Source organism: Corvus hawaiiensis, chromosome 14, assembly GCF_020740725.1.
Source record: "Corvus hawaiiensis isolate bCorHaw1 chromosome 14, bCorHaw1.pri.cur, whole genome shotgun sequence".
Classification (NCBI taxonomy): Eukaryota; Metazoa; Chordata; class Aves; order Passeriformes; family Corvidae; genus Corvus; species Corvus hawaiiensis.
The window spans coordinates 10,818,360-10,844,323 of NC_063226.1; the positions used below are offsets into that span (position 1 = coordinate 10,818,360).

Sequence of the window (25,964 nt, forward strand, 5' to 3'; positions counted from 1 at the left end):
GTCCATGTACAAGCAGGGAATACACACTCCATAAAACAGCTATTGTAAGCACTTGTTGCAATTATGTATCTGAAAGATTAAAATATTCAAAACTAAAGTTAAGCACAGGCCAAAACAATCTCCATTTAAATGTATGAAACAGGGCAGGCCCGTTCTTCAATGCAATTTTTTTCCAGAAGTGTTTAAGAAAAGAGATGACTAAAAATGCGGCACCCATCAGCAGGAATTTTATGACTTTGTAATGGTGTTTATTGACAGCTGTCAAACATCTGGGTAAAAATATGAAAAGATACACTTGGCAGGCACTGAGTAAGAAACATGGGGAGGTGATCAGTGGTGTGTTTATTTCGGTGCATAAAACATTTAAGGAAAATTATTTCCGCATTTCTAAGAAAAGGTTACAAGCAATGAAAAACAAATGGAAAAGAAACCCAGCCATTTTTTTTTTTTTACAGTAATGTTGAACAAGGGAGGTAAAGGCAAAGTTGTTAATTCAACAGAAGCCAAGTATTTTGGACCAATCCCGGTTATGAGGAACACAGGTTAAAACAGACTAATTTTTCCTTTATTAATTAATACTGTTCTGTGACACAATGTTTAAAATCTGAACTGCTCCTACAGTTCTTTTTCCTGCAGTGTTGTACTGACAGATGAGAATAAACAAGCTTGCTCTCTACTGAGAGCTGGAAAGTGTGACCAAATCCTGACCTTCCCTCCCAAGATCTCCATCTGGGCAAAGAAGAAAGAGCAGAATCAAAGGCCAAAAAAAAGTATAGTTACCCAAGGAGCTCCCGTGTCTGCCCCCTTCCAGAGCACTCAGTAGCTCAAGTGCACAACTCTCCTTGAAAAGAGGACGAGGACACTTGGGTGGTCTTTACACGCCCAGGTTACTAAAATTTTCAGCCTGAGAGATTTGCATCCTGCACACAGATTTTAGCTGGGTTGGGGAACATCTTGCAAAGCAGTGAGGGGCTGGTGGGGAATTAAATGTCAAAGCCATGGCCCTCAATCCACAGCTCCACATGCTCTTTAGCTCCACAGGTACTTTAGATAGAAGAATCCAAGCTCAGATTTATTTTGGAACTCGATCAACAGCCAGCAGGGAAGACAGGAGATGCTCTTACACAAGGGAACAGATGCAGACAGCACAGAATGCTGTGGTCTGATGGAGAATATAGCAACCAGCCAGCCAAGAGTGCAAGCAGGTACAAACAACTGAGTTTTGACTCACTTAAGCCAACTATAAGTTATTTAAAAAAAAAAAATAAAATAAAAAAAAAAAAATATATATATATATATCTCACTCCCTATTCAATCTGTGGGAGCTCCAAGTCCAAACTAACCTCTAAATCATGACAAAAAAAGTCTAAAACAATATGCCTTTCTGTTCCAGTCACACACACATTTTCATCTGACATCTTTTCACACTGCAAACCAATTTCTTCTAAATGGTTAGGAAACAGAGCTCCAAATAGAAAGGATTTAATAACTATGTAGATAGACTAATAACATGAAGCTCTGAAAGAGCCACCTGAACCTTTCGCTCCCACTACAGACTCAAAGAGGCATTACTCATTTAATGAATAAAAAGTTTAAAACTCAGACAGCAGCAATAAATACTCCCAAAGATGGGGAAAAAAACCAGCACTTGAGCCAAAATAATACATATAGTTGGAGACCATCCCCTCAGGAATGTCAGCCACTCATGGCTCCTGCTGTAGCACCACTCCCAGGTTATCTGGGCTACATCATCTATACAAACTACCAGGTCATTAAAGAACTCTGGAGGACTCCTGTGTGTCACTGATGGTGGAACTCCTGAAAAAAACTAGCCATGTTGTTTCAGTAAGATAGATTGTGAAACACATCCCACCACGTTTTCCCCAGAGTGGGTAATCAGCAGGTCCAACAGAGCTGGACATCAAAATATGGAGCCTTAGGACTGAGAAGTTCACTTGACCTGTAAAAGACTGGCAACAAGAACATGTGAACTGGTGACAGGCAGGAAAGGCATCCGAATTTCCTAGCTTGCTCTCAAACTGCAATCAGCTTCTCACAGCTGAATGGGTCCTGCAATACTCACAGGACCAAAAAATTCATCAGTTAAGCAAAGTATAACTCTGCCCTTTAAGACTTTTTTTTCTGACCACATTTGCACACAAAGAATCATTATTCACATTTAAACTAAAATACAAAAGAAAAAATACCCAATAAACTACATATGGTGTGCAAGTAAAGAACACTTTTACAGAGTATGGAAAGCATAAAGTGCCACATGAGAGCTTGACTCTCCCTCCAGATCTCTGGGTAACCACTGCACACAACCCCACACACACCACGTAAGGTGCAAGCCAGGAGGAAACGGCTTTACTCCTGCAACATGCACATACCTTTTACTATCTTAAAACTGCTTATATATTTCCAAGAATGCACAAGCGGAATTACGAATACATTTATCAACAATGGGCTATCTTCTCCCTTGACATAATGACAGTGCCACTAAAAAAGCCTCAGCTTTTATCTGTTCTTACCAGGAGCAGAGGAAGTAACAGATGTCAGCTACAAAACCAAAGGATTAAAAAAAACAGTGACCAGCAGAGTCAGACACCAGCATAAAGGTGAGGCAATCACCAGCTGGAGGGCAAATTGAGAAGGAACAATGATTCTGGTAGGCAGAATAAACTTTGCAAAGAAAAGTGCTATGATCTTTCCTGATCAAATCATCCCCAACTCTTTGGTTACAAACTTCTCCAGACATTTGTACTGCACTTGTTGCTGTGGTATTGAATTATTTTTTGATGTCCAACCAGCCCATCAGATTAAGACTGTAAGCCTTTAGGGAGAAGTTTATTTATCTGCATGCAAAGTGCCCTAATCCATGATTTCCATTATTCCACTAAAGAACCAGACTACTGGTTTGAGCTTCAGACTGTTACTAAAATGTTACTCCTTAGAGATCCCACCCCTCAGAAACAGGATGGGGAATTTAAGAACTGCACTGTTTATAAGAAAACATCACACTTTTGTCCTGAGAACAGGTAGAGTGATTCTTTCACACAAGGGGCCTCTAGAGCCATAGCCAGGCTGTCAGACAGCCACATTCTGCTGCACCAGTGCTCACCCCGTCAGCACAACTCCATTATCCCAAGAAGCCATGAGATTGGCTGGGTCTTGGCAGGAATTGCTTTCCCTGGACCAGGCTCTTGGACTTTACAACTTTCTAAGGGGAGGAGAATCACAGAAAAATGGACATCTATAGATGATCAACTCTCTGATGTGAACAGGGCAAAGAAACTTTACATAACCTGGATTTTCCCAGGTCTTCTTCCCCATCATTCTTGTCCTATCTCAAAACACAGAACAAGGGAAATATCATCTCAGATGTCTGGAGTCAGAGTGCTAGGTCTTGCAGATGGGCCTTTGGGCAAATTGTATATGGAAGTGAGCACTTTTTACATTTGCTGCTAATTGGGCACCAAAAAAGCAAAGTGTGAATGAATTTTGCAGTCTGTGTCTGCATCACTGGGAGATGGCAGACAGCTCCCGTGGCCCTCCCAGCTGGCACACCATGTAGTCTTATTTCATTCAAGTCAAATAGCTATAACTGCCTTTTATCCAGATGCTTTTCTGATTTAGGTACTACAACTGCAAAATGAAAGAATTGAAGATTTATGAAGAGGCAGCCTGACTGGAAACGGAGATGGGTATTTGCTGTATCCATATGTATACCTACAGCTGTGGATTCAGAGACGGAAAGGGTTTCTTATGCTATGGTTAAGAAAGATGCAATGAGCATCAAGTCATTTTATACTACATTACAGAAGAAACCAGTTTGCAGTTTTGGGCAAGTCTTTGATGTTTGCTTTTCAATCCTAATGAGTAAATGTTAACTAATGTCATTATAAACACTTTAATCTGGAGGGAATTAAAAAAAAAAACCCAAAGATTAATTTGATTGAAGCACTACATTTAATCCACTGATGACAAAATGTTCAAAAATAATTATTCCACTTTACGTGTAACAGATAATGAGTCACTTAAAAAAAAAATCTCAACATTGTGGCCATATACCAGCTCCTGGCTATTCAAGACTCAGACACAAAACTGGCATCCTGACTTTAAACCGCCTCAGAATGATCAGAACCCATATTAAGCTTCTTCCAAACAGAGAATACCAGTGAAGATACCCACTTTTAAACAGTGTGTCCCCCATCCTCAGCATACAAACAGCAGGATATATTTACACTATCCTGAAGGAATTGCAACTCTTTCAAACACTTTTCAGTTTAATTAATAAAAGAGACACTGAATACGGATTTCAGGGTACTTAAACTCTAGCAGGGTCTAAAATCTGGTTTCTGAGCGGGGAAAAAAAATTAGTAGATGTGACACTTAAACAACTGACAAATCCTTAAACGACAAAGCAATATTTTTCTATCCAGTGCTTTGCACAGCATTAGAAGAGTATTCTTAGAAGAGTAGACTCATCTAATACTAATACTTAGTATTAGATGAGTCAATTTATCTTCACTAGCCAGTTTCCAGAGTATCCACTGGTGCCACTATACCACCTACAACAACACCTTGCACAACCACATGGAATTAAGACTTCAATTTTTTTAGAGGAAGAACTGCTTTTGATTTTAACCAAAACAATTATGAAACCTAAAGCTTACACATAGATTTTGGTAGTGACCATTACTAGTAAACTGCATAAAGAGTAAATAAATATCAGTACTTCCAAAACTGACACCAGAGTAATCCTGCTGCTTGATGCACCAAGCAGGGACAAAACACAAATAGCAAACTCCCAGCAAAAGTCTATTAAGCTTTACTTGGTTATTGTTAATAGGTAATACAATAAGCTGGTTTAAACAGTTTTCCCCAGAAGATACCCCTGTGACTGTGTTCATTAGCAAAATTACTTGTAACATGATGGGAAGTTCAGAACAAGCACAATGGCATAATCAGAGCTGCAGTTTCTCAGCAGTGCATTGTATTTTGGAGCATGTAAAGATTCTTGTGAATTTGCACAGCTGCACACATAAGCAGTTCTCCAAGGAAAAAACATTAAGACTGTTTTTTCATCAGTCCCTAACAATAAAATGAACACATCAGACCAAAACAATTTCTTAAAAGTAGGTCAAAAATACCCATTCATTATCACTTCTGCATTGGTTTCCTAGCAAATTCATCTACCCACACAGATATACGTAATGCGTATCCTGGAGACAGTGAGGCAGAGGAAGAAAACCAAATACATTAATGAGGTAGCTTAGACTGGGTAACTGCCATTAAAAGTTTTATTGAACTAAGGAAGGTAAAATGTGGTAGTCCAGCTTCACTGAGCAAAAGTAGCTCTCTTGCTGAAGCTGCACTTTGTGCTAAATAACCTTATTAACTGAGACTATACAGAGGACACATTATGCAAGTTATCTCAACAGCAAAGGAGAAAAGGTAGATTAAATTTGATCTGATGGAACCATTTGGTCAAACTCAGTGGCTTAAGTTACCATTTCTAGCCCTTAACTACCTATATTCAGTACAGCCATACAACAGAATTCACAGCTGTACTGAATTCCCATTTGTTAATAGTGTGTGCTCCCATGCAAGCGGAAGCCAATACCTGAAAAAACAAAAAAAGAATTAGAAAACACATGTTTAAGATGTTTTGTTTGAAGCATCACTCAACTGATTCAGGAAAAACACTCGATATATGTTATAAAAAACTCCTGGCCTCTACAAGGTCTGCTCCTGTACAGTGCTAATATTTTAAAATTATTTTATTTCTTCCCTCTCCCTAAGAAACTTCATATGCTCTGAAAGCACCCACAACGTCAGGTGGGTAAACAGATATGTCAAAAATACTCTGTGAAAAGAGGGAGGTAGCTCAGGTCCCTTGGCAACCTTCAGACAGCTCACATTGATGTGGTCTACCTACCCTTGTAATCTGCAGTCAAAAACGAAAGGAAGAAGGATTTCAGCATGAAATTTAGTGACATGTTCAATACAAAGTCTTCAAATTTGACTCACTGGGCTCCCAAATGTAAGCTATAAGGTACTTCACACCCAACATACAACATTAATAACGTACCTAGATCATACATTTTATAGACAATACCCTCTCATTTGTTAAACATTTGGCTTGGGCGAGTACATAGATTTTGTTAACCACTTGAGAGACATTCTAGGCCAAACAAACAGCACAAATAATGTCAAAGTCTTTTTTTTTTCCAGTAATTGTATGAAATGCTGTAGGCTAAGCCTAACAGAAACTACTGAAGAAAAATAATAGACCCCATGATGCACTGCAGAGGTGTTACTACAACATCGTAAGTCAAGGGATGGTTCTAAGGTGCTGAAAGAGGAGACTCTCTAGACGGTGACCCTGTATTGTCCTCTGGAGGGAAAACAGTGAGAGTGCAGGCTCGAATGCCACCAAGAGATTCTGGAAGGTCAAATACTTTATGCCACTCATCTTTTTCTGGATCATACTTCTGAACTATTTCCACCATACACCGGTTATTCCAAGAATATCCTCCAACAACATAGATTTTATTTTCAAAGACAGCAACCCCAACATCACTTTGCCCACGTAACATGGCAGCAATTGGAGTCCACTGGTCTAGAGTTGGCGAGTAATATTCACAGCTTAGAACATCATCATAATCACTTGTTCCTCTAAAGTGATTCCCACCAATAACATACAGCTTGTCTCCTACAGTACACATGCAGTGCAGACCTCTGACTGTCGTCATCGGAGCTTTCTGAGTCCATTTGTCTGTGTCAGGGTCAAAACACATGAGTTCCTTTTGGAAAGTATCATGGGTAATTCCCCCTAGAGAAACAAAACACATTAGAGTAGTGCTCACCTTAATACACATTAGGTAACAAAAAAATACATTTTACTGAAAGAACTCCATCTTCCTTAAAACTTTTTCACTCTAGCTTAGATTACTATCACAGAAGTACTCCATTTCAAATGACATTTGTTCCTTTAAATGGGAATATGGACAGAAGCCATGTCTCACACTGCACCTCATTACACAATTTATACTGGCAGATTAAAGGAACAAAAAACTGTTACCTATGCTTCTGTCTTGCAAAATTATTTCTTGGCTTATATTCATTCATTTTGCTAGTTTTGTTTCTCACTATAAAGAATCCATTTCCCTTTCAAATTTTGATACTATGCTGCTGTGTTTTAAGTAGTCCTATCATATAGTAGAATTTTCATGAGAAAACTTTTTTCAACAAGTTCAAGTGAATAGAGGACACACATTTTAGATATTCTTCTGTCAATAGTTACGTATGGTTCCCTCTACATTTGCTTTCTCCATAGCTCCCTGCAAAAGCATTTGGAGAGGCTTCAGGACAAAAGGAAAAGAAAAATCTGTGGGATCTACATGAAAAACACACAGCAGACAGCATATTCATGTATCACCTGCAGTAAAACAAGCAAAATGGACAAAACACAACTGGTAACAGCACAGCAATAGGAGTTCAATGGACTTGCTCCAGAAAAATAAGCACCTGTACCTTATAGTAAATTCTAAAACAAATTCCACCTAGTCTACTGGCACAAGGGCCTCTAAATCAAGCTGTGCCAGCACATCTCCCCACCAGTTCTTGTCAGCTAAGCAACCTTGTCCCACCTCCTGCCCTGAATTTCAGTTTAGTTCTTAAGACAACATACTTTAAAATTTCAGTAAGAGAATATAGGCCTGTGATCTCTGCAATGATCACTGACAGACAGATTGAATCTTCTTTAAAAATTAAGCTAATAGCAGATTTTCAGACAACTCATTTGGAAAAAAATTGAATGAAACTATAACCTCAGTGACATACAGGACCAAGCAAATTCCAAATAAAAAACCAGTGAAAGTACAGATATCACTTACATACTATGATTAACATGAGAACTTAGCCCTTTCTATTACCTCCATGAAGGCAAAAGTTGTTCTTTAAAGTAATACAATTTCCAGTGCTTTCCAAAGTTTATAGGGAGGGTGTGTTGAATTACATTGCTATATTATAATACAATTATATAATTATTTAATACTGTTACACATAATTATAATATAATAAAATATATTATAACAATATTATATTTAATTATATTACTATATAAATTTATATATGTGGCTACAGAAAACTATTCTGATTGGTAAAATGAGTAACTGCTTTGAAATTCAGAGCTATTCAATTACTAATAATATTATCTACAACAATTTTGTCAGCACCTGCAGTATATGTGCTGTTTGACCAGCTTCATATGAAACTGCATCACTACTGATACCATGGCAATCCTACTGCAACCACAGACTAATTTGTACTATCTGCTGCTGAAACAGAAAAAGTTAGATAAGTAACTGTTAGATAAGAAACTCTGTTTCACAGAGATGATATCACAGGCATGATTTACCTGAAATATACATTAACCCCCCATACACGGTTCCAGCGTGACCATAGTGGGGTTCATTCATTTTTGCAACGTAGCTCCACTCGTTCATTCTGGGGTTGTAACATTCCACAGTGGCTGTTGGAAACAAATGAGAGCATAAAAGTGTTGAAGCCAGCACGGCAGTTTGGTGCTGAGCACAGTGCACTGGCAGAAACATTCACAGAGGAAGTGCCAACAAGTAACACTGTTCAGCTGAGGAAGTCTCAAGGGAATTGTTGAGCACTATCACAGAAACACAGAACAGATAGGGTTGGAAAAGGCCTCTGGAAAACATCTAGTCCAACCCCTCTGCTAAAGCAGGGTCACCAAGAACAGGTTGCACAGGATCCTGTCCAGCTGGGTTGTACCATCAGCAAACTTGCTGACAGAACACTCTACCCCTTGCTGACTAATTTTCTATTGTATTGCAGGGTTTTATTAAGGATTTGTGCAGCAATATACAGCACAGCATATGCAAGTCACCACATCAATTTACAAAAGCCACCCTTAAAAAAAAAGAAAAAAAAAAAAAAAAAAAGAGATGAAACATCCCTGAATCTGGAAAGGAGAAAAGCAGTGCCTGTGTTGATGTATAACTCCATTTGTGCCGTTTTCTTTGCGAGTTGGAATGTTAAAATTATCAAGAGATTTATCAGATCAGAAATCACAGAAGACAGTACTAAGTTAAGAAGAAACCCTTGCCCAGGAGTCAGTGCAAAATGGATTCCTGAGAAGAAAACCTCTCTTCAATGTAAGGTGGGAGAGATGCAGGTTGCAGGAAAAGGGTGTGCAACAACCACAGAGAATACAAATACAAAGCAGATTCAGTAACGGAGCAAGCTCTAGGTGTTGGCAGCTTGAATACTACAGTATGATCAGAGGGGCACAAGATCCTCAAAAACCCCATAATATAGTGACTTTACGATGCACAGAGCAACTGTCAATAATTAAGTTATCTTAAAGACAAATCTCATTTTAAATAATTAAAATAAAGACTGCTTAAACTCTGTTGGATGTTAATGAACTAAACATAGAAAAATCGAATCTGTCTTTAAAAGTGGCATTTTATTTGCTCTAAAACAAAGTTTTTATTGAATCAAGGGCAGAAAATCTGAGTCAGCTCTATGGAATCAGTGATGATGACTTAAGAGTGCAAGATTATGCATCAACCGAGAGAAAAAAATACCCTTAGAATCTGAAAAACTTGCTATTATAAAGGCAGGATCTAGTTAGTGTTAGTTTAAGCCTGCAAAATTATGGACCAGACGAGTAAAGAACATCACACAGTAACACTTACATAGTGAATATAAGACACCACACCCAAACTCCAAAGCTGTTTTAAAAACATCCTCTGGATCATTTTGGCTGAGTGAAGTATAGCTATGGTCTCAGACTACAGAACAAAAAATCCCTAGTCATGAAAAAATTAGTACAGAGCACATTAGAGTGACCTTCTAAATTCTCTTTTAGTTGATGCATAACCTCCTTATTGTTGCAAAATGGGATGATCATGTGTAATTCCATGCAATTAGCGTCTCAAGTACACACACTGAAAATAGAAGCTTCCAGTTCCAATGTTAGAAATACTGTTTGACAATCAGTTCAGCATCATTTAAGGCTAAAAGTGAAAAATAAAAAAATCTGTTTTGCACATAAGAATTGTTAAATTGTTACAGCACACTGGATTTACTTCAGCTTTTCCCCACACAGGAGCTGAAATTTAAATTTATGAAATACAGAAAAGTGCCATTCCAGAACATTAGGTTCATGATATAAGGCAAAACACACTAAATTTCTGCTTTTTTCTGAACAAATTATATATGTTGATTTGCATGTATGAAATTAATAATTTCATAATTAATTGAAACTGTTTCAAAATAGTAATGAAATCTTGAAATGCATCTGGATCTGTGAGAGTGCCTCACACAAGGACTCCCAGTTCTGCCACCTCCAGGATGTGCAAGATGTGACAAAAAAATAACAAACCAATACAAAGTAACCAAAGTCATGTGTGTCTGCAGTACTGGCGATGTACCAAATTTTTGATTTAAAAAATCTGTCCAACATATGGGCAAGTTCCCAAGTCTACTCTAAGAGATCTGCCTTGGTTGTTTGCATTTTCTTAATAAAGATAGAAATCTCCTCTTGAAAAAAAATTGTAACCTGCAGATCTTCTGTATCTATCAAGGACTTAGCCATAAATCCAGCGAATGCACAAAGAACTGATTCCACAAATGACGCCTAAAATTAAATCCATGAGTTGTGTTTCTGTGCAGTGCCACCTTGACACCACACGCAGTTTTTGCCCAATCCCCAAATAAACCCATGCTCACTCTCGTAAACATATTCACCCATACCAATATTCTTTTTTTAAAAGGAAAGCTCCTTTCCACTCTGCTCTATTTAGCAATAAGAAGCAAAGATGTGCAGAAATTTCAAAACCAGAAAGAAGCAGATTCGATGTGCAAGTAAATATAGCTGTCCCAGTTCCACCCCTAGAACGGCCCCATCCAACCCACCATTCGCTGCTCCTCTGCACCAAAACCATCACTCTACTGCTTCCACAAAAACAAAGACATCTTCTTTCCCAAAGTGCTTCCACTCTGCATTGAGGTGAGGAACTTGTATTTCTAACACACTCCAAGGCCAGGAAGAGCAGGGGATGTGCAAAGGAAAAGCAGATGTGCAAAGCAACTGCAGAGCCAGCAGCACCCAGATGAATACGACATTCAACACAGGACAGTTTTACCTCACTCTGCACTATGAACTGCATTTAAGAGAGAAGACATAGCCAAAATAACCCTTTGGCAAAAGAAGGCAAAACATGCAGAATTGGTACACATTACTGCCATCACTATCACCACGTTGTAAAGACATTATTTATCTGGCAAAGGATGATGCCGAGTCCAAGACCCGTCACATTCTGATGTGGCTTCAAAACTGTCTCGAACATTCCCAGCACAGCTAAGGTACTGTCTGACAGTATTTCAGACAAACTATTCCAACTCAAATCTCACATCCACTGTGCTCTAAAACAAAGCTAATCACTTTCCAGCTGAAAAACCCTACTCTTCTGTTAGATTGATCCACATACTTGCTTCCCTGTTACCTTACTAATGCAAGGTCATTCAACTTCTTTTAGCAAGATATTCCTCTGCACTGAAAAGAAAAAAATATTCAAAATTCCAGCTATTAAAGGTGCCCATAATTTAAGAGAGACATCAGGACATTCTCTACAAAATCTCCAGACAGAGCAGAGTTCACAAAACACTCTAAAACTGCTACTTTAACGCACCTAAATGAGAGTGATGGATTCATTCTCCCAACACCATGACCAGGCTTTATGTTTAACAGTAGAACTTCTGATGTGTTCATTACCATAATCCAGGGAAGACAGGCCTCATTTTAATAGAATTAAGCAATCTCAAAAAGACACAAAGCTTTAGCAGTCCCAAGGGATTTTCAGCCTGCACTCATTTTATAGTGCCATCTGTGATGCTATTTGAGGAGTATACAGATAGTTAACACTTTTCTGCCAGCAGCTTCCTAAAGCGTCTTGAGGTCTATTACAGCAGCACTTAGCAACTCTGTAATGTCCCAAAACCCAGGATCTTAATTTTGTTATATTATTTCTATAATACAGCTTGCTTCTGTACAACTCTAAGCTGACTTGGTTAAATAGTCCTGACTAATTTTGTCCTAGCATAGCAAGGAGCCATTCTAAAATAAGCCTCTGCACAAGAGGTCCTCTAGTTCACACTCTGGTCTGATATTCACAACACTACTCAGACAGTAAACAGCCCAACTGGGTACTGATGAATATCAAACAACATCATTTAAAATATATTAGCTATATCTTTATATACATATATATATATATATATATATGTATATATATATACACACACACACACACAGGGGAAGTTTTTACATAAACAAGGAGGGTTCAACATCATAGCGGGCATCTGGAAAATAAAAACCTTCCAACTTGATGGGCAGAGGGTCAAAAGAACAGGTAACTGGCCTGGACTGCCGGTTTTCTCTTTTTGTCTTTATTGCAGCGTGATGAATGAATCTGTGGTTTGGTTACAACCCAACATCCCTTTAAGTGCTCAGGAAAAGCCCATATATAAAAACCCCAAACTCTACTCAAGCCTATCAAGAGCAGAGCCTGAAGTATCTGGAAAATACCTAAATGCACAAGTTTTCTAGTACTTACAGGCACAGCTTCTGCTGTCATCAAGCAGCACAACAACTCTTACAATGAGTTACAAAAATCTACTTGTCAGAAAAGAAAATGGTCTCCAGCATTCAGCTGGAATCTGCCAGTGTGCTCTGCTTCACAAGTATTTTTGGGAGCCACACTTGGTTTTCCCTTTGTCTCTTTTTCAAAAACTCTCATTTTCTGCACACCTGCTTTCTCAGGCTGGGCTCCTCCCTGAGCCCAAGTGCTGTTCTCCTGCCTTCTAGGAATACCTCTGGCAGGTGCCTGCCTTGCCTGCGTTTAAAGAGAACTAACCAGAATTATCTACCATCCTTCCAGGAGTGGTGCTTAATTCTGCACAGCCCTAAGCTGTCACAGGGTTGAAAAATCTAAATTCTAATATCATAATTCAGGACATTTAAAGGATACATTTACCAAAGTCCAACACATGTACCACATACATGGGCATTCACTCATCCTTTCCAGTGAACCAAACTTTTCTCATTGGCATGCACTGGTAAAACAGCAGCTCATTATTACACTAAAGCAAGTATTACAGATGTAGAAAGTGGCATTTACAAAGTTCTCAGAAGATGAAACATCTGAAAACTGTTTTGAAAAGGCTTGATAAAAGCCTCAAAAAAGTATAATTTTTATTCCTGTGAATGTCGGGAGAAAAAAAAATTAGTTTTAGTAACTTTAATCCTTTGGCTCTTTTCCATAAAAGCTGATCTTCCAGAAAGCTGAATTCAGGTTTTGGGAATTTTTCCTCTCTAACAACAGACTGGAATTAGTTTGAACCCAAGGGCAACTTCTTTAATATCTGTCCAACACATATTTGACCTTCTCTTCTATGAAAAGCCCGAGAGTTTTTCTCTTCTGAAGAGAATGGGAAGTTTAAGCTGAATTTCATCTTCCAGTTGTCAAGGTTTATGAAAGAAACATGAAAATGAAAAGTGACTCACCTCACAATTAACAAGGAAAGAACCTGAAGCCTCAAATCAAAGCATCAGACAGCTACAATATTTAGCATTTAGAGTGCTCTTCCCACAGACTGATCTAGTGGCATTTTTCAGGTCTGTGTGCAAATTGCTACAGTATTTCAATGATATCTTTACAGAAGAATTTTCGATAGGTGATAAAGTTTGTATTTTAATTAAAGAAAGCAGAAGAGTTGAGGTCAGCAGAATGCTACTGCTTGATCTAATTTAACGTAACGCTGCCCTCAAAGCCCCCTTCATGTACAGGTTGCACTGGCTTAGTGACAGTATTATTTCATATTGATTTTGTCAATATGAAATATTGACAAAATTGTCAACTTGCAACTTTTTCACTGACATTTTTATAACCCTTCAGATTGTATAGTACGCAAGGTCAGCAATCTGATTATCTGCTATTAATTCATACTGTTAAAAAATAGCTCACTGAAGCTATTTACCAGGTTTTCTGATACTCAAGATAAAGATCAATACACGCTAGTTTGTACATTCAGTCTTCTAGAGGATATTGAGATTGTTTAGGATGTATTTTCAGGTAAATAAAGTGACACATAGTAAAAAATTCTGAAAACCTCAGGATCTGCATCAGAAAATGGCTGCCTAGGGAAAACAAGTTACTGCTAAACAGTTTCCCATCTTTTTGGAACAGGAGGCATTTTTAAATGTCCCATTTCATCAAACATTGGAAGGGATTTTAAATTTATAGCAAAGCCAGGCCACTTGTGTGTGGTGGAAGCAGTTTAACTGTATGTTTCCCATGAAAATTTGCAACATGACAATGAAAAAAAACCTGTGTATGTGAATAACCGAGATGCAGTAATTTTAAGAAGCCACAGATCCTGCAGTAGAAATCAGGTTTTGTATTGTTTCAGTTAAAAATGTTTCTCACTGCACTTACAGATACCTGTGCATTTCTGAAAAGCAAGAGGCAGAAGGCACAAAGACCTGCAAGGACAGTTGAGTACTGGGCTGAAAGCAGCAAACTAAATAATGAGATATTGTATCTGGTTTAGATATAATATTATGCTAAACTTCCAAGCATAATCTCTGTAACATTTCCATTTTAAAGCACAGATAAATTTACAATTGAGTCCACTACCCCAGACTTGACTAAAGGCACATCACTATGGCTTTGCACAATGCAGTAGATTAACAGGGGTCATCCTCTGCATTTTTTTGTTAAATTATAACTTATCATGTATTTATTCTTTGTTTCTATCTTGTTTCCCGGAAATGGATATGGGGGATTTTTGTTCCTTTTTTTTTTAATGGGTTGGGGGTTTTTTTTGGTCAAGCTAAATTAAGTATCATTTGCAAGGGGGGAAAAGAAGAGGCACCAGGACCGAGTCATTCAGTCATTCATACAAATAAGTTACTTGTGTACTCACAAGATCATAGGTGAAATATAAGATTTTTAATAATTAAAAAGTCCAGAACATCAGAGTATCCGAATCTCACTAATCTGTGAGTGAAAAAAGTCACTGTCATTAAACTAAGACAAAAAAAACACACCAAAAAACCCCTTGGCATTTCAAATACTATTCCAGAAAATTTGTGTCTTTTAAAATGTAATGTTCATTCAACAGTGAGTTTCAGCTAGAGCCATGTATCCCTTAGGAGTGGATTTAGTTTCTCAGCGGAAGTAATGATTAATTTTTTTTTTTCTTTTTAAAACTGCATTTGCATTCCCCCACACTTCACAGGCAGACATACATACTTACTTCATGTTTTATGGCAAAGGCCAAGACATTGGATGTTATGCATCAATACACAAGACATATGTATTTGGAATTTTTTTTTGTGGGATCCATTCTAAAATTAACTTCTAGTACTATCCAGACAAATTCCTCTCTGCATTTGAACTACTTCCAGAAAGCAGCAGCACTCCAATGACATCAACTTGTTTCTCTCCACCCATTCCCTGGGCAGCAGGGTATTTCCAGGCCCAACAAAAGGCATGGGGCTGGCTCCAGGAGGACTCACCTAGCTCACCCGCTGCATTCCGACCTCCAACTGCATACAAATGTCCTTTGAGGGCACTTAGGTGGAAGAAGGTCCGCTTCTCATTTAAAGATGCCACTTGCATCCACTTGTTGTAGCGAGGATCAAACCTGAAGACTGTGTCCACCGCTGTCTTTCCTTTTGTGTCATAATTGCTCTGGCCCCCGACCACGTAAAGGAAGTTCCCGATCACAGCAATGCCGTGCTGATACCTCGGTGCATCCATGGGAGCCAAGGATTTCCACTCGTGGGCCTTCTCATCATACATCCGTAACTCCTTGCTGACCACCAGCTGCTGCCTTAGCACTCCCCCCAGGGTCACCAGGTGCGTGCTGTCCGAGCGGATGGCCGTCCGCTCTGACTGCATCACCGGCTGCATGTATGGCATCATTTGGTAATTGCTGGCTTCCAGAAGCAAGTTGACACAGGTGTTGTCAGTTCTCATGAAGTCCACTGTCTGAACATAGTTAATAAGATCCTGGGGTGTCATCAGGGGAAACCTGATGTTCTTCATGAGCTTTGCAGCATACTCCATGCGAGGTTCCTCGTAGCGTAGCCAGCGACATGCCGCCTTGAAGAGTTCAAGTTCAGTGCAGTGCTTAAGGCTATTACTTGAAAGCACAAAGGCAAGACGTTCAAAGGGGAGTTTCACAAATTCACCAGTACTTAATAATGCGGGGAAGTTCTTCAGAATGAAATTATTAACATATTTATCCACTTCTGTGAGATTGTATGTGTTGGCAATTCGCCCAACCTCAACACAGTTTTCCAACGAAACCTATTAAGCAAACAGAAAAAGGAATCAAAACACTTTCTTAATTTGGTGTCTAAATGATAATGTAAAATTTAATGAATACTGTAGAATCAGCAATATTTCAGCATTTCGCAATGCTCAAGGTGATTTACACATAACCAAATATTCAATGAAGTATATATATTCATGACTGCAAAGGGAGACCAAATTTATTTCTTATTTTGAGGAAAGAAATGAGACAAGTAACAAGCAGATGGCATACATTATGTCAAATGCCTTGTACAATGATGATGCATAACAATTATACAGCACTTCATCTTTGGAAAAACTCTGAAAATATCTTCGTAAGAAAGACATGTGGAAAATAAAGTTAAGGGAGAGGTGATCAGCCAAAGGTTACAGAGAGCAAAACAAAAGTCTCACCATTCGACATTTTCTGACATTATTCAAATTGTATTGGCATAATAAAACTGAAGAGAATGGCACACCTAACCCCTGCATGCCACGTATTTCAGACAACTTATATTTACAGTGTTCAATCTCATGAATACATTCCTTCAAAACAAAAATGGATCTTTAATAAATCAAAGCAGTGTTCTTACAGACTCTGTTCAAATTAGATACATGTCAAAAATAAGACAAAGGTAATGATTTTAGTTTATACATAATTTTTTTAAAAGAATGAACCTAGGAGGATTTCTCCTAAAAATACCCAGCTCATTAAATGCTTTAGCAGTATGGATCACACCCTAATTTAACTCAGTACTCGAGTGACTGTACCTCGGTAATTTCTGAGGTCATTTGGGATCCAAGGCACAAAGAGGCAGAAACATGGCAGGTATGGGGCATAACTTCTGGTGGGTTTTCAGTGAACCCAGTCAGTTCATTTCTGCAAGCTCTCTGGTACACGTGCACAGGAAGTTAATCAAATGCTTCTTGCTGAGAATTGCGGCTTTTTTGCATTCAAACCTTATTCCAATCCAAGCTCCATTTACACATGTTCTAGTCTCTGTGCATGTCAGCCCTACTCAGTGTCAACCATTTCCACAACTTTGTGATTCTCATTATATTTGTAATGCCAGAAGAATTGAAGCTTATGAATCTCATGGTTATTTCTAAAAGATTATAAAGATTGAGGACTATGACCCAACCGCAGCCTAAGAATTCAAAAACCTTCAAATGACCTTCTGATCATGACAGAGATTGGAAGATTTTAATACTGTATAACTCAATCTGATCATTGTCCTTTAATACCAGACAATTCAAATGTCTAATGAGTACAAGAAGAGGAGATTTTCTTAATTCACTAGAAACTGATCTAACTTGCCCTAGAGTTAAGATCTACAGTCATCCAGTCTTCATTCACACACCTTGAAATGCTTACTAATCCTGTAATCAGATCCTATCTATAACATAAATGTGCAGCGGACTGTCAGGAGTTCTATTATGAAAATATTTGTGCTTTATATACATGGAAATAATTTTTTGTATTATAAGACACACCACATTGTTTATATCAAAATATAATCACGCCAACTAGCAACAGCCCATAAAACATTCTCTGACTGGTTTTGAGGGTCAGCATCAAACAGGTTGCCCACAGAAGCTGTGGCTGCTCCATCCCTGAAGTGTTCAAGGCCAGGCTGGATGGGGTTCTGAGCAACCTGGTCTAGTGGAAGGCCCCTGTCCAGAGCAGGGGGGTTGGAACTGGATGATCTTTAAGGTCCCTTCAGACCCAGGCCATTCTATGATTCTAATTTCTGCACACTTCCTTTTAGGTATTTTAATTTACATAAATTAACTGCATAATGGAAATAACTGCATGCCATAAATTAAGTAACTTAAATAGAACATTCTTACTTCTAAAATTTCTTTCAAGTTGCATTACAAAAATAAAGCAATGGAAAAATCACCCCATAACAAACAGCTGACTTGCAGTATACCACAAATCTTAACTCTTGCTATACAGTTACTGTATTTAAAAATTACTTGGCAATACATTTACTGGCACCAAACTAGAGAAATGCAGCACTTCCTCCACGTCAAAGTAAGCAGTCAGATATTATTATATACAAGAAAGGCACACTTGAACTTGAAAGATCAAAGCAAAACCTGTACAGGTTCTGTACCATTGGCACATGTTCAGGATGCAATGAAGTATTTGGAGCTATTGCTGACTGGCTGCCACTTATCAAGTGCCCAGCGTGCATCAAATTATGTATTACCATAATTATGCTACACTGTAAATCTATGCCACTGGGCATATTCCTGGACTTCTTATGTTTGAGAAATTTATTGACACATTACACACTGTTAATGACTGATGAACATGGCATCAGCAGTTTCCAGTCAATCCCTGATTCTCAAAAAATTTACTTTATACCGCCTTTATTAATCCACTAGGACCGTACTGCACTCAGGGTTGTTTTTTTCATATATGATTGCAGGTACTTCTCATTATGCTTATGAAATTGTACACTATGTTTGGCTCACTATCAAATTCCACCACTCACCTCAAATCAGTGTGCCATATTAAATATTGTCTTAGAGGTTACTTTTCTTGCAAAATTACTATTACCCTCTTTGCTCTAAGATAATAATCCATGTACCAGGCTAAATCATATTGCAAAGACTTAACAGTCATAAAAATATATATTCTAGAGATTCTTAAATCATGAGCCAAAAAAAAAATCATTCAACAGAAAGAAATGCAATAGCTACTTCTACTTGAATATTCAAAACTGGACAGAGTTCAGTACAATAATGCTATTAAAATAAATACTTCAGTTACCCAAACATTGGGAGGTTTTGGTTTTTTTAGGAGTTTGACTCATGCTATAGTCCTGTGTGGAAGTCAGTCAATCAGGAGCTCTTCAACAAAGAGAAGGAACTGCTACTCTGGGAATCCCACTGAAGTAAACAGGAGGAATGGAAATACCAGGTGAAAATATAAGACTGACTGTATAGTGTATCCAGTAACTAGTAAAAATATTCACAAGGGAAGAGCTAAAAGCCATAAACATTCAAACAGCTAAGCAGCTGCACAAAGAGTTGAGGATTTTATTTAAATAAATCCTATTTTACATGGACTTTGACTACTGAGCAGAGCTGCTCGTTCACATTGCAATTGCTCATTACAAAGCATAAGTTGCAGAAAATACTAAAAAGCTTTTCAAAAAAGAAAGGTCAAGCACAGCACAGTGTTATGACAACCTGAAAAATCCAAACCAAAAGCCAAAGTACTTTCTTGAGAAAGCAGTTCACTTAATTCTTTGAAATTTTGAAGCAACCACTTCCCAAGCTCGCATAAAAACTTATTCACTATAAAATACTACAAAACTGGAGACAGCAAAATGATTGTAAGTATGAGAGCCTTGGAGAACAGATCAAGACCAGTAACATGCACAAAAAATCAGGCCCTCAAACCCAGTACCACAAAACAATCAGGTGTCTAACTTTGTTTTGTTTCAATGACTGTTAGACACTGAAGCACTTAATACAGTGTTTCAAAGGGTCAAAGTTAAAAGAGCAAACATACTCCTGAAACCCTCAATTTTCCTGTGGGCTCCCATACACAGAAGCCCGGAAGAAACAGCACAGAAATTTGACCAGCTCAGAAAACAGAATCCATTGTAACCCTGCAGTACAAAAGTCAAATTTCTGGTGGCTGTCAGAGCTGGTCTCAGGGTTAAATCCCACGCTCCCATAAAACAGATTAACTTGCTCCATCCTCAGATAACCAAGTTTTTGACAAGACACGACTTCCAAGTATTAAGCCCTCCATATTTGACTATTTCCTAGTAGTTACAAAAGCGTAAAGCACAAAATTCTAGAAGGAATAAAATTTTTATGGAGGTACAGCCAAGACACTCATTTTCAATGTTTGGGAATGTTTTCTTTAATTACCATGTAACAACCCCTTCCCCTCTACCCTGTGATTTTCCTGAGTGCTATAATTCACTTGGATAAGTTTCTCATCTTTCTCCATTTTGTACACTGCTGCTACTTTTGCAAAATCAGTATTGTGTCTAGAACTCACTACTCTGAAAACATTTCCATGCCATTTTTATGAATTTTAGTTACATTATGGCTCATTTAGATGTGGACATGAGAGTAGTCCTAGACTATTGTACAGCTATAATTATTTTAAACCAATAGTAACAGTAAGACTGAAAACATCTTAGGAAGTATTCCATTGTTTCTCTGAGAATCTGTTTGGTTGCAGAGCAAAGATTATCAGAGCAATGGGCTACTTGACAGGAGGGGTGTAAATGCAGAGCAAATAAAAAACACTTTCAAGTCAGCTACAACAGATTCTATTCTTTGAAGGTCTCATTATTTTTGTTACACAAATTAAGCTGTTACCTTAAGCTTCAGTTTTTCTTTGTAAATATTTCCAGTATCCTCTTATCCTTAAGTAGACAATTACATTATGCCTTACATAAACTGAGTTCTATAATCTTTTAATAATGGACTCCCCAGACAATTTAAAGACAATTAAGCATTTGTCTCAGAACGGTTACATCAGCTCTCAAGCCAATTAACTTCAGTAGAAATAACCTCAATACTTGCTCAGAATATTCATTTAATTTACAGAAATGCTCCTTCGAAAAGAAGCTCATTTGCACACCAACTCTTGTTCCAACAAATTCAGAAGTAAGGTCATTCAAAAATTCTTTATATAAGGATGCTAAGAACATAACTAGACTAACAGCACAACCTCAATTTTGTACTTCCTCTAGAGCTATACCATGAATGAGATTACATCCCCTTAGACAACGGTCTAAATGAAAATACTCCAGAAAAAAAAAAAATCAATAAAATTAAGAGAATTAATAAAGCCTTCCTAATTCTTTGAAAATGCAGTATCAAACAAGATACTTCTTATTTGAACAAAAACAGTGACTGAGTCAACATCACAACTGAACATACTTTCAGAGAGTGAGCATTTTTAAACAGCAACACAATTTAATATGAAAAAAGTTCTTTCCTTAACAAAACAAAATAAACAAGCAGCTGCACTACCCAGAAAGGAGAAAGGGCAACACAGTGTCCCCAGGGCTCAGCTCCCATCAGAGGGAGCCCTTTTCAAATACCTGATTCAAAGCACCACCAAGACCTTTTTCCAAGCTGGTATTTATAGCAACGTCAAACTTGGAGAGGCATCATTTTGGAGGGTGAAAAAACCACTGAGCAATATAAAATAGGTGGGGTAGGACTGAACAGTATTAAGCTTAATGAAACATTATCACAACATTATCAGATGACTGGTCAGTTGGAAAAATTTCCAAATTAAAAGCAAAACAGGGCATTATCAAGCCTAAATGTCTCTTAACACCTCGTATGAAACAGATTGCTGTTATTACCAGCTTGGAGTCCTCTTGTTTGCATAAATCCTGGTACATATTTTCAGTTAGGGAGGTCATATTTCTAAGCCTGTACTCTGCAGAGCAACAGGAATACCTGCTTCTGTATTTCTCATTATAGAATCAAAAAGTTGAATTCCAAATAATACTTGTAATTCGTGTGGAACACACCAGTCTCCTGTTAAAGTCAGATTTCTAGTAAGGTATATAAGCAATTAACATCAACATTAGAAAACCCCTAGGAAACATTAAAAATAACTGCAGAGTGTCTCTCCAGGCAGAACTGCTTTGACAGCACAGCTCTTGCACCACTGCTGTTCTACAGCCCCACAGAGCAGGTGCTCCCCTTTTCGGGTAGGACAGGAGGGCAAGGAAGGGTACTGGAGGTCTGGGTATTGCTTATATACTGTGTTTAAGTCAGAAAACAGATAACTGCACCCCCATTCTGAAATGGAAGTGCTGTAACTATAGCAATAAAGTGAATGTAACTGAAGCACACCTAATGAATGCAGCAAGCGCATTAATGCTAAGAGTGAGTGCAGTCATGCAGGGAGACTGAAACATATCAGACATGTAAGTGAAGAATTTTGATGTGGTGAAACGCTTGTATCAAAGTCACACTGTACATAATACTCAGAAGAAAACCAAGTTTTTCAAGGAAACTACAAAGCAGACTTGCTCGCTGTGAATCCAAATCATGAATAATGGCAAGTTTTAGACATAACTGTGACTATTATGTAAGTGTAATTGAAGAAAAAAACCAAAACTACATACCAAGGCCTTAAACATTGTAAATGGGAAACAAATAGTCTTACCCCAGAGATAAGAAATACTTTACAGAAGTCCAAAACAGGTAAAATCTGCAAAAAACTGGCAGCTTCCAGAGTATCCTGAAGGTTGTCCATGTTAAGGGAAAGTTTTGCAGTATAGATGAAATCAATGATCTTCTTTAGGCCTATTTTGTTCACACCATGAAGCTTAATGCACATTAAATCCTGTTCCTTCATTCCTCCTGAAACAGACATGCAGGTAAATGTATGATAGTTTTGATGGGGTTGAAATTACTTCATAAATTTAGAGATAATTAAAATATCAATTTAAAATTTAATTAAAAAACCTCATATGCAACAGTACAGAAAGAGATGTTTAGTCGCCAGTGTTGTTTGCAATCATGGGCTGATTCACACACAGCACTGAGCTTGTGTCTGAGTGCCTGAATGAGAGCAATTTGGAGACAGCAGTACATGGCTTTAATAAAAACACCACCTGTGAACATGGCCTTGAAGTAATCACTTGCAGAAGCCATCATTGCTCTGTGGACAGGAAACACCTCATCACCATCTCCAGGAACAAGCGTCACATCACAGAGCAAACCTTCCACTCGAAGTTGATCAAAACCCTGCAGGAAAAGCACAATGTAAAGCATCCCTTTGATTTGGAAGGAGAGTAGGAATCTCTTTTATTTCCCTTATGTAAGCATTTATTTACTTTTATGTACATATGTACCGTAGGTCCAAAAAAGTGACAAAGAAATAATTCATCATCTTAAAACCATTATCTCTAATATAATCAATGATTATTATTCATTGAAAACAAGCAGAATAATCATTATTTTCCAGATACAGCTGATGAATGCAAAGTACACTGGGCCAAAAATTAAGTCCTTTTCAGGAAGGAGTTTCTTTTGTAAGCTTTCACAATAACAGTTGTTTCAGGTAGGGACTGCTATCTTTTTTGGACCTACCCCTTCTGGTCACATACGCATTCTAGATACAATTCTGTTCCACAGCAATTTAAGGGGGTTGCAACCTAACAGGCTGCAAAAGTCTGTGGCCTGAAAGGAAAGCTGTTACCTGGTTCTATGATTATCAAATTTGTTACCAAAGCTGACAGGCTAAAAACTCCAAAATAAGCTCCCATTATGCATCTGATCTCGTCTGAATTACTTATAACTGTAATAAAAAATAAAGTCATCTACAGCAGCTTCCTAGAACAAGATTTCCTCCAAAGATGTACCCAGTTGTGGATACTAGAGGATGGATTAAATACACTCCTTCATTCAGTGTGGAACAGAAGCTCAAACATAAAACATTTTCCTTCAAACTCGTATTTTTCTAATATTAGCAAGAATGTAAATATTGTCTCTATAGGTGCTCTACCACACAGTAGTGCCATAGTCAGACCCAGCACAGGGCATTACAACAAACCTTGCAAGGCTCTGCCATCTTAGGGATATGTCTAATGTAATCACATGATGATATTTAAGTGAGCTTCTTTGATACAGCTGTCAGGTCAGAGTTTAAACATTGTTACCTCTTAGAACTTGAGAGTGGACTGGGATATGACCCCAGGAAAAGGCCAGGGGTTTTTTTTCCAAGCTGTTGCTAAAAGTTGAACCTCTACCTCACAGGAAAAGAAGTCCCAAGCAATGCTTACTTGTGGGCATTGACAGCACAAAAACATGAGGATTTTTGAGGCTTTATAGAAATTACTAGACTGATAAAATCTATTGAGTGGATGCATTGTTTAGAGCAGCCAAAATTCTCAGTACAGCTCAATACAGGCATGAGAATATTTAATTACCTGTAATACCACAGAACTGTGAGTATTGCTGGTGAAAAATCTTGTGGTTCCTGTCTTTGAAGACTGTAGATGGGCAGAGATGCCCATATCGCTGTTACCAAGAGATATTTTCATATGAGGATCCTCCTCTTCCACCAGAGATCTAAGAAAATTGGAACAGAGAAACCTTAAGACTGAACTCATTTTCATTCAGTGATCTTTTGTTCTAAACCCACAGTCTTCTGGGATGAAATGCAACAGCACAGAGGCTACAGGAAAAAAAATCACCAGGCAACAGAATCAGTCCTTAGTGGTTCCCTTCAGCTAATTCAAGAAAGTGAAGCCTTAACAGTCTCTAAAAAGGTGTAAGTACTTTTTGGCTACTAAGTTTTTCCTTTTCCTTCCATCCCTGACTCCCTGATTTAGACACTTGCACAGTGTGTTATTTCTACATTCCAGTATTATAGGATGCTTGTAGAGGTTTCATCTGGTTTCCAAAATCAAGCATCTTAGCTTTTCCATGCAAACTGGTGAAACATTGAAACTCTAAGCATAATATTAAAGAAAGTATTTTCATTCTTACAGCTTGCATTACCTCATTCATGCATGACTATTCATAATAGAAAAAATATATCATGGAGTTTCAAACTGCAGCTTTAACCTGCTTTTAGAAACACACAATTAGAATTCTTTTAGGACATGATATCCAGTATTTTGCTACTGTGCAGGGAAACACTTCATAATTTCAATTTAAGATTTGATTCCAAGCACTTACTCTCCAAATCTAGACAGGATGAGCTACTTCTAGGTAGAATTGTTAAAGAATTACTGCAGTATTATTAGCCTACTATTTTAATCTTGAGATGTAAATTAGGTTATATCTGAGAGCCTAAGTATGCTAACCTGTAATTATTATTACAATGCAAATAAAATTCATCTACAGAAATATTAACAACAACTAGTTTCCGTAATTTCGGGGATCTAATGTGCTACCTATGAGCCTGGATAGAGTTATAATGAACACATACACAGTTTTAATTAGCAAACATAAGCTGTCAATCCACAGAAGAGGGCATCTCCATTGTTAATAAAGACTCCATATATCAAAAAAGATTCATGGTCATTTGACTAATTGCTGCAAATTTCAGATACAAGAAGTTTTCCAGATTATTTAAACATGCAGGTTAAAACATTGGCCTCCAAGCTAGTTTCAGAAATTAGGTAACAAGAATGTGCTTAAATCCCCCTCCTTTTCCCCAGTTTTGATTATGATCACTATGTGAGGACAAATTTGGAATTTGTGGAAGAAAAATAATTTTTATAATTTCCTTTTTTTAAAAAATATTTACCCCCACCTTCTTCAGGTACAAAGACCATATAGAGCACTTTCTGAAACTCACATATTACCCTCATAGCATCAATGTGCCTTGTTCAAACCCATGAGTACAAAATGTCAGCTACAAAAACATATTCAAAACAAATTCACCATTCAACAGTGTACAGGGGTTTGAAACAGTGAAATTTTATGCACACAGACATAACATTGTAGGAACAAGGGTACATCTAAATAGCTGTGACTTCTAATGTACTCAGCTGAATAAACTAATGTGGATGAACTGCAGCATGCAAGATTTGT

At 37.8% G+C, this 25,964-nt stretch overlaps 1 protein-coding gene across 9 annotated transcripts in view; it reads right to left on the reverse strand.

Annotated features, from left to right (window-relative positions):
* Positions 1 to 310: 310 nt before the first annotated feature.
* The window catches only part of KLHL13 (kelch like family member 13), an 86,557-nt gene continuing 60,903 nt past the window's right edge, over positions 311 to 25,964 (reverse strand). For all 9 annotated transcript variants that reach the window (XM_048318510.1, XM_048318504.1, XM_048318506.1 and 6 more), the window contains 6 exons: positions 24,350 to 24,491; positions 23,033 to 23,165; positions 22,582 to 22,778; positions 15,629 to 16,424; positions 8,426 to 8,539; positions 311 to 6,838 (listed from right to left, as the gene is read on the reverse strand). In XM_048318510.1, coding sequence (XP_048174467.1) covers positions 6,351 to 6,838; positions 8,426 to 8,539; positions 15,629 to 16,424; positions 22,582 to 22,778; positions 23,033 to 23,165; positions 24,350 to 24,491 — 1,870 coding nt within the window. In that variant the 3' untranslated portion in view covers positions 311 to 6,350. The remainder of the gene's footprint in view (positions 6,839 to 8,425; positions 8,540 to 15,628; positions 16,425 to 22,581; positions 22,779 to 23,032; positions 23,166 to 24,349; positions 24,492 to 25,964) is intronic.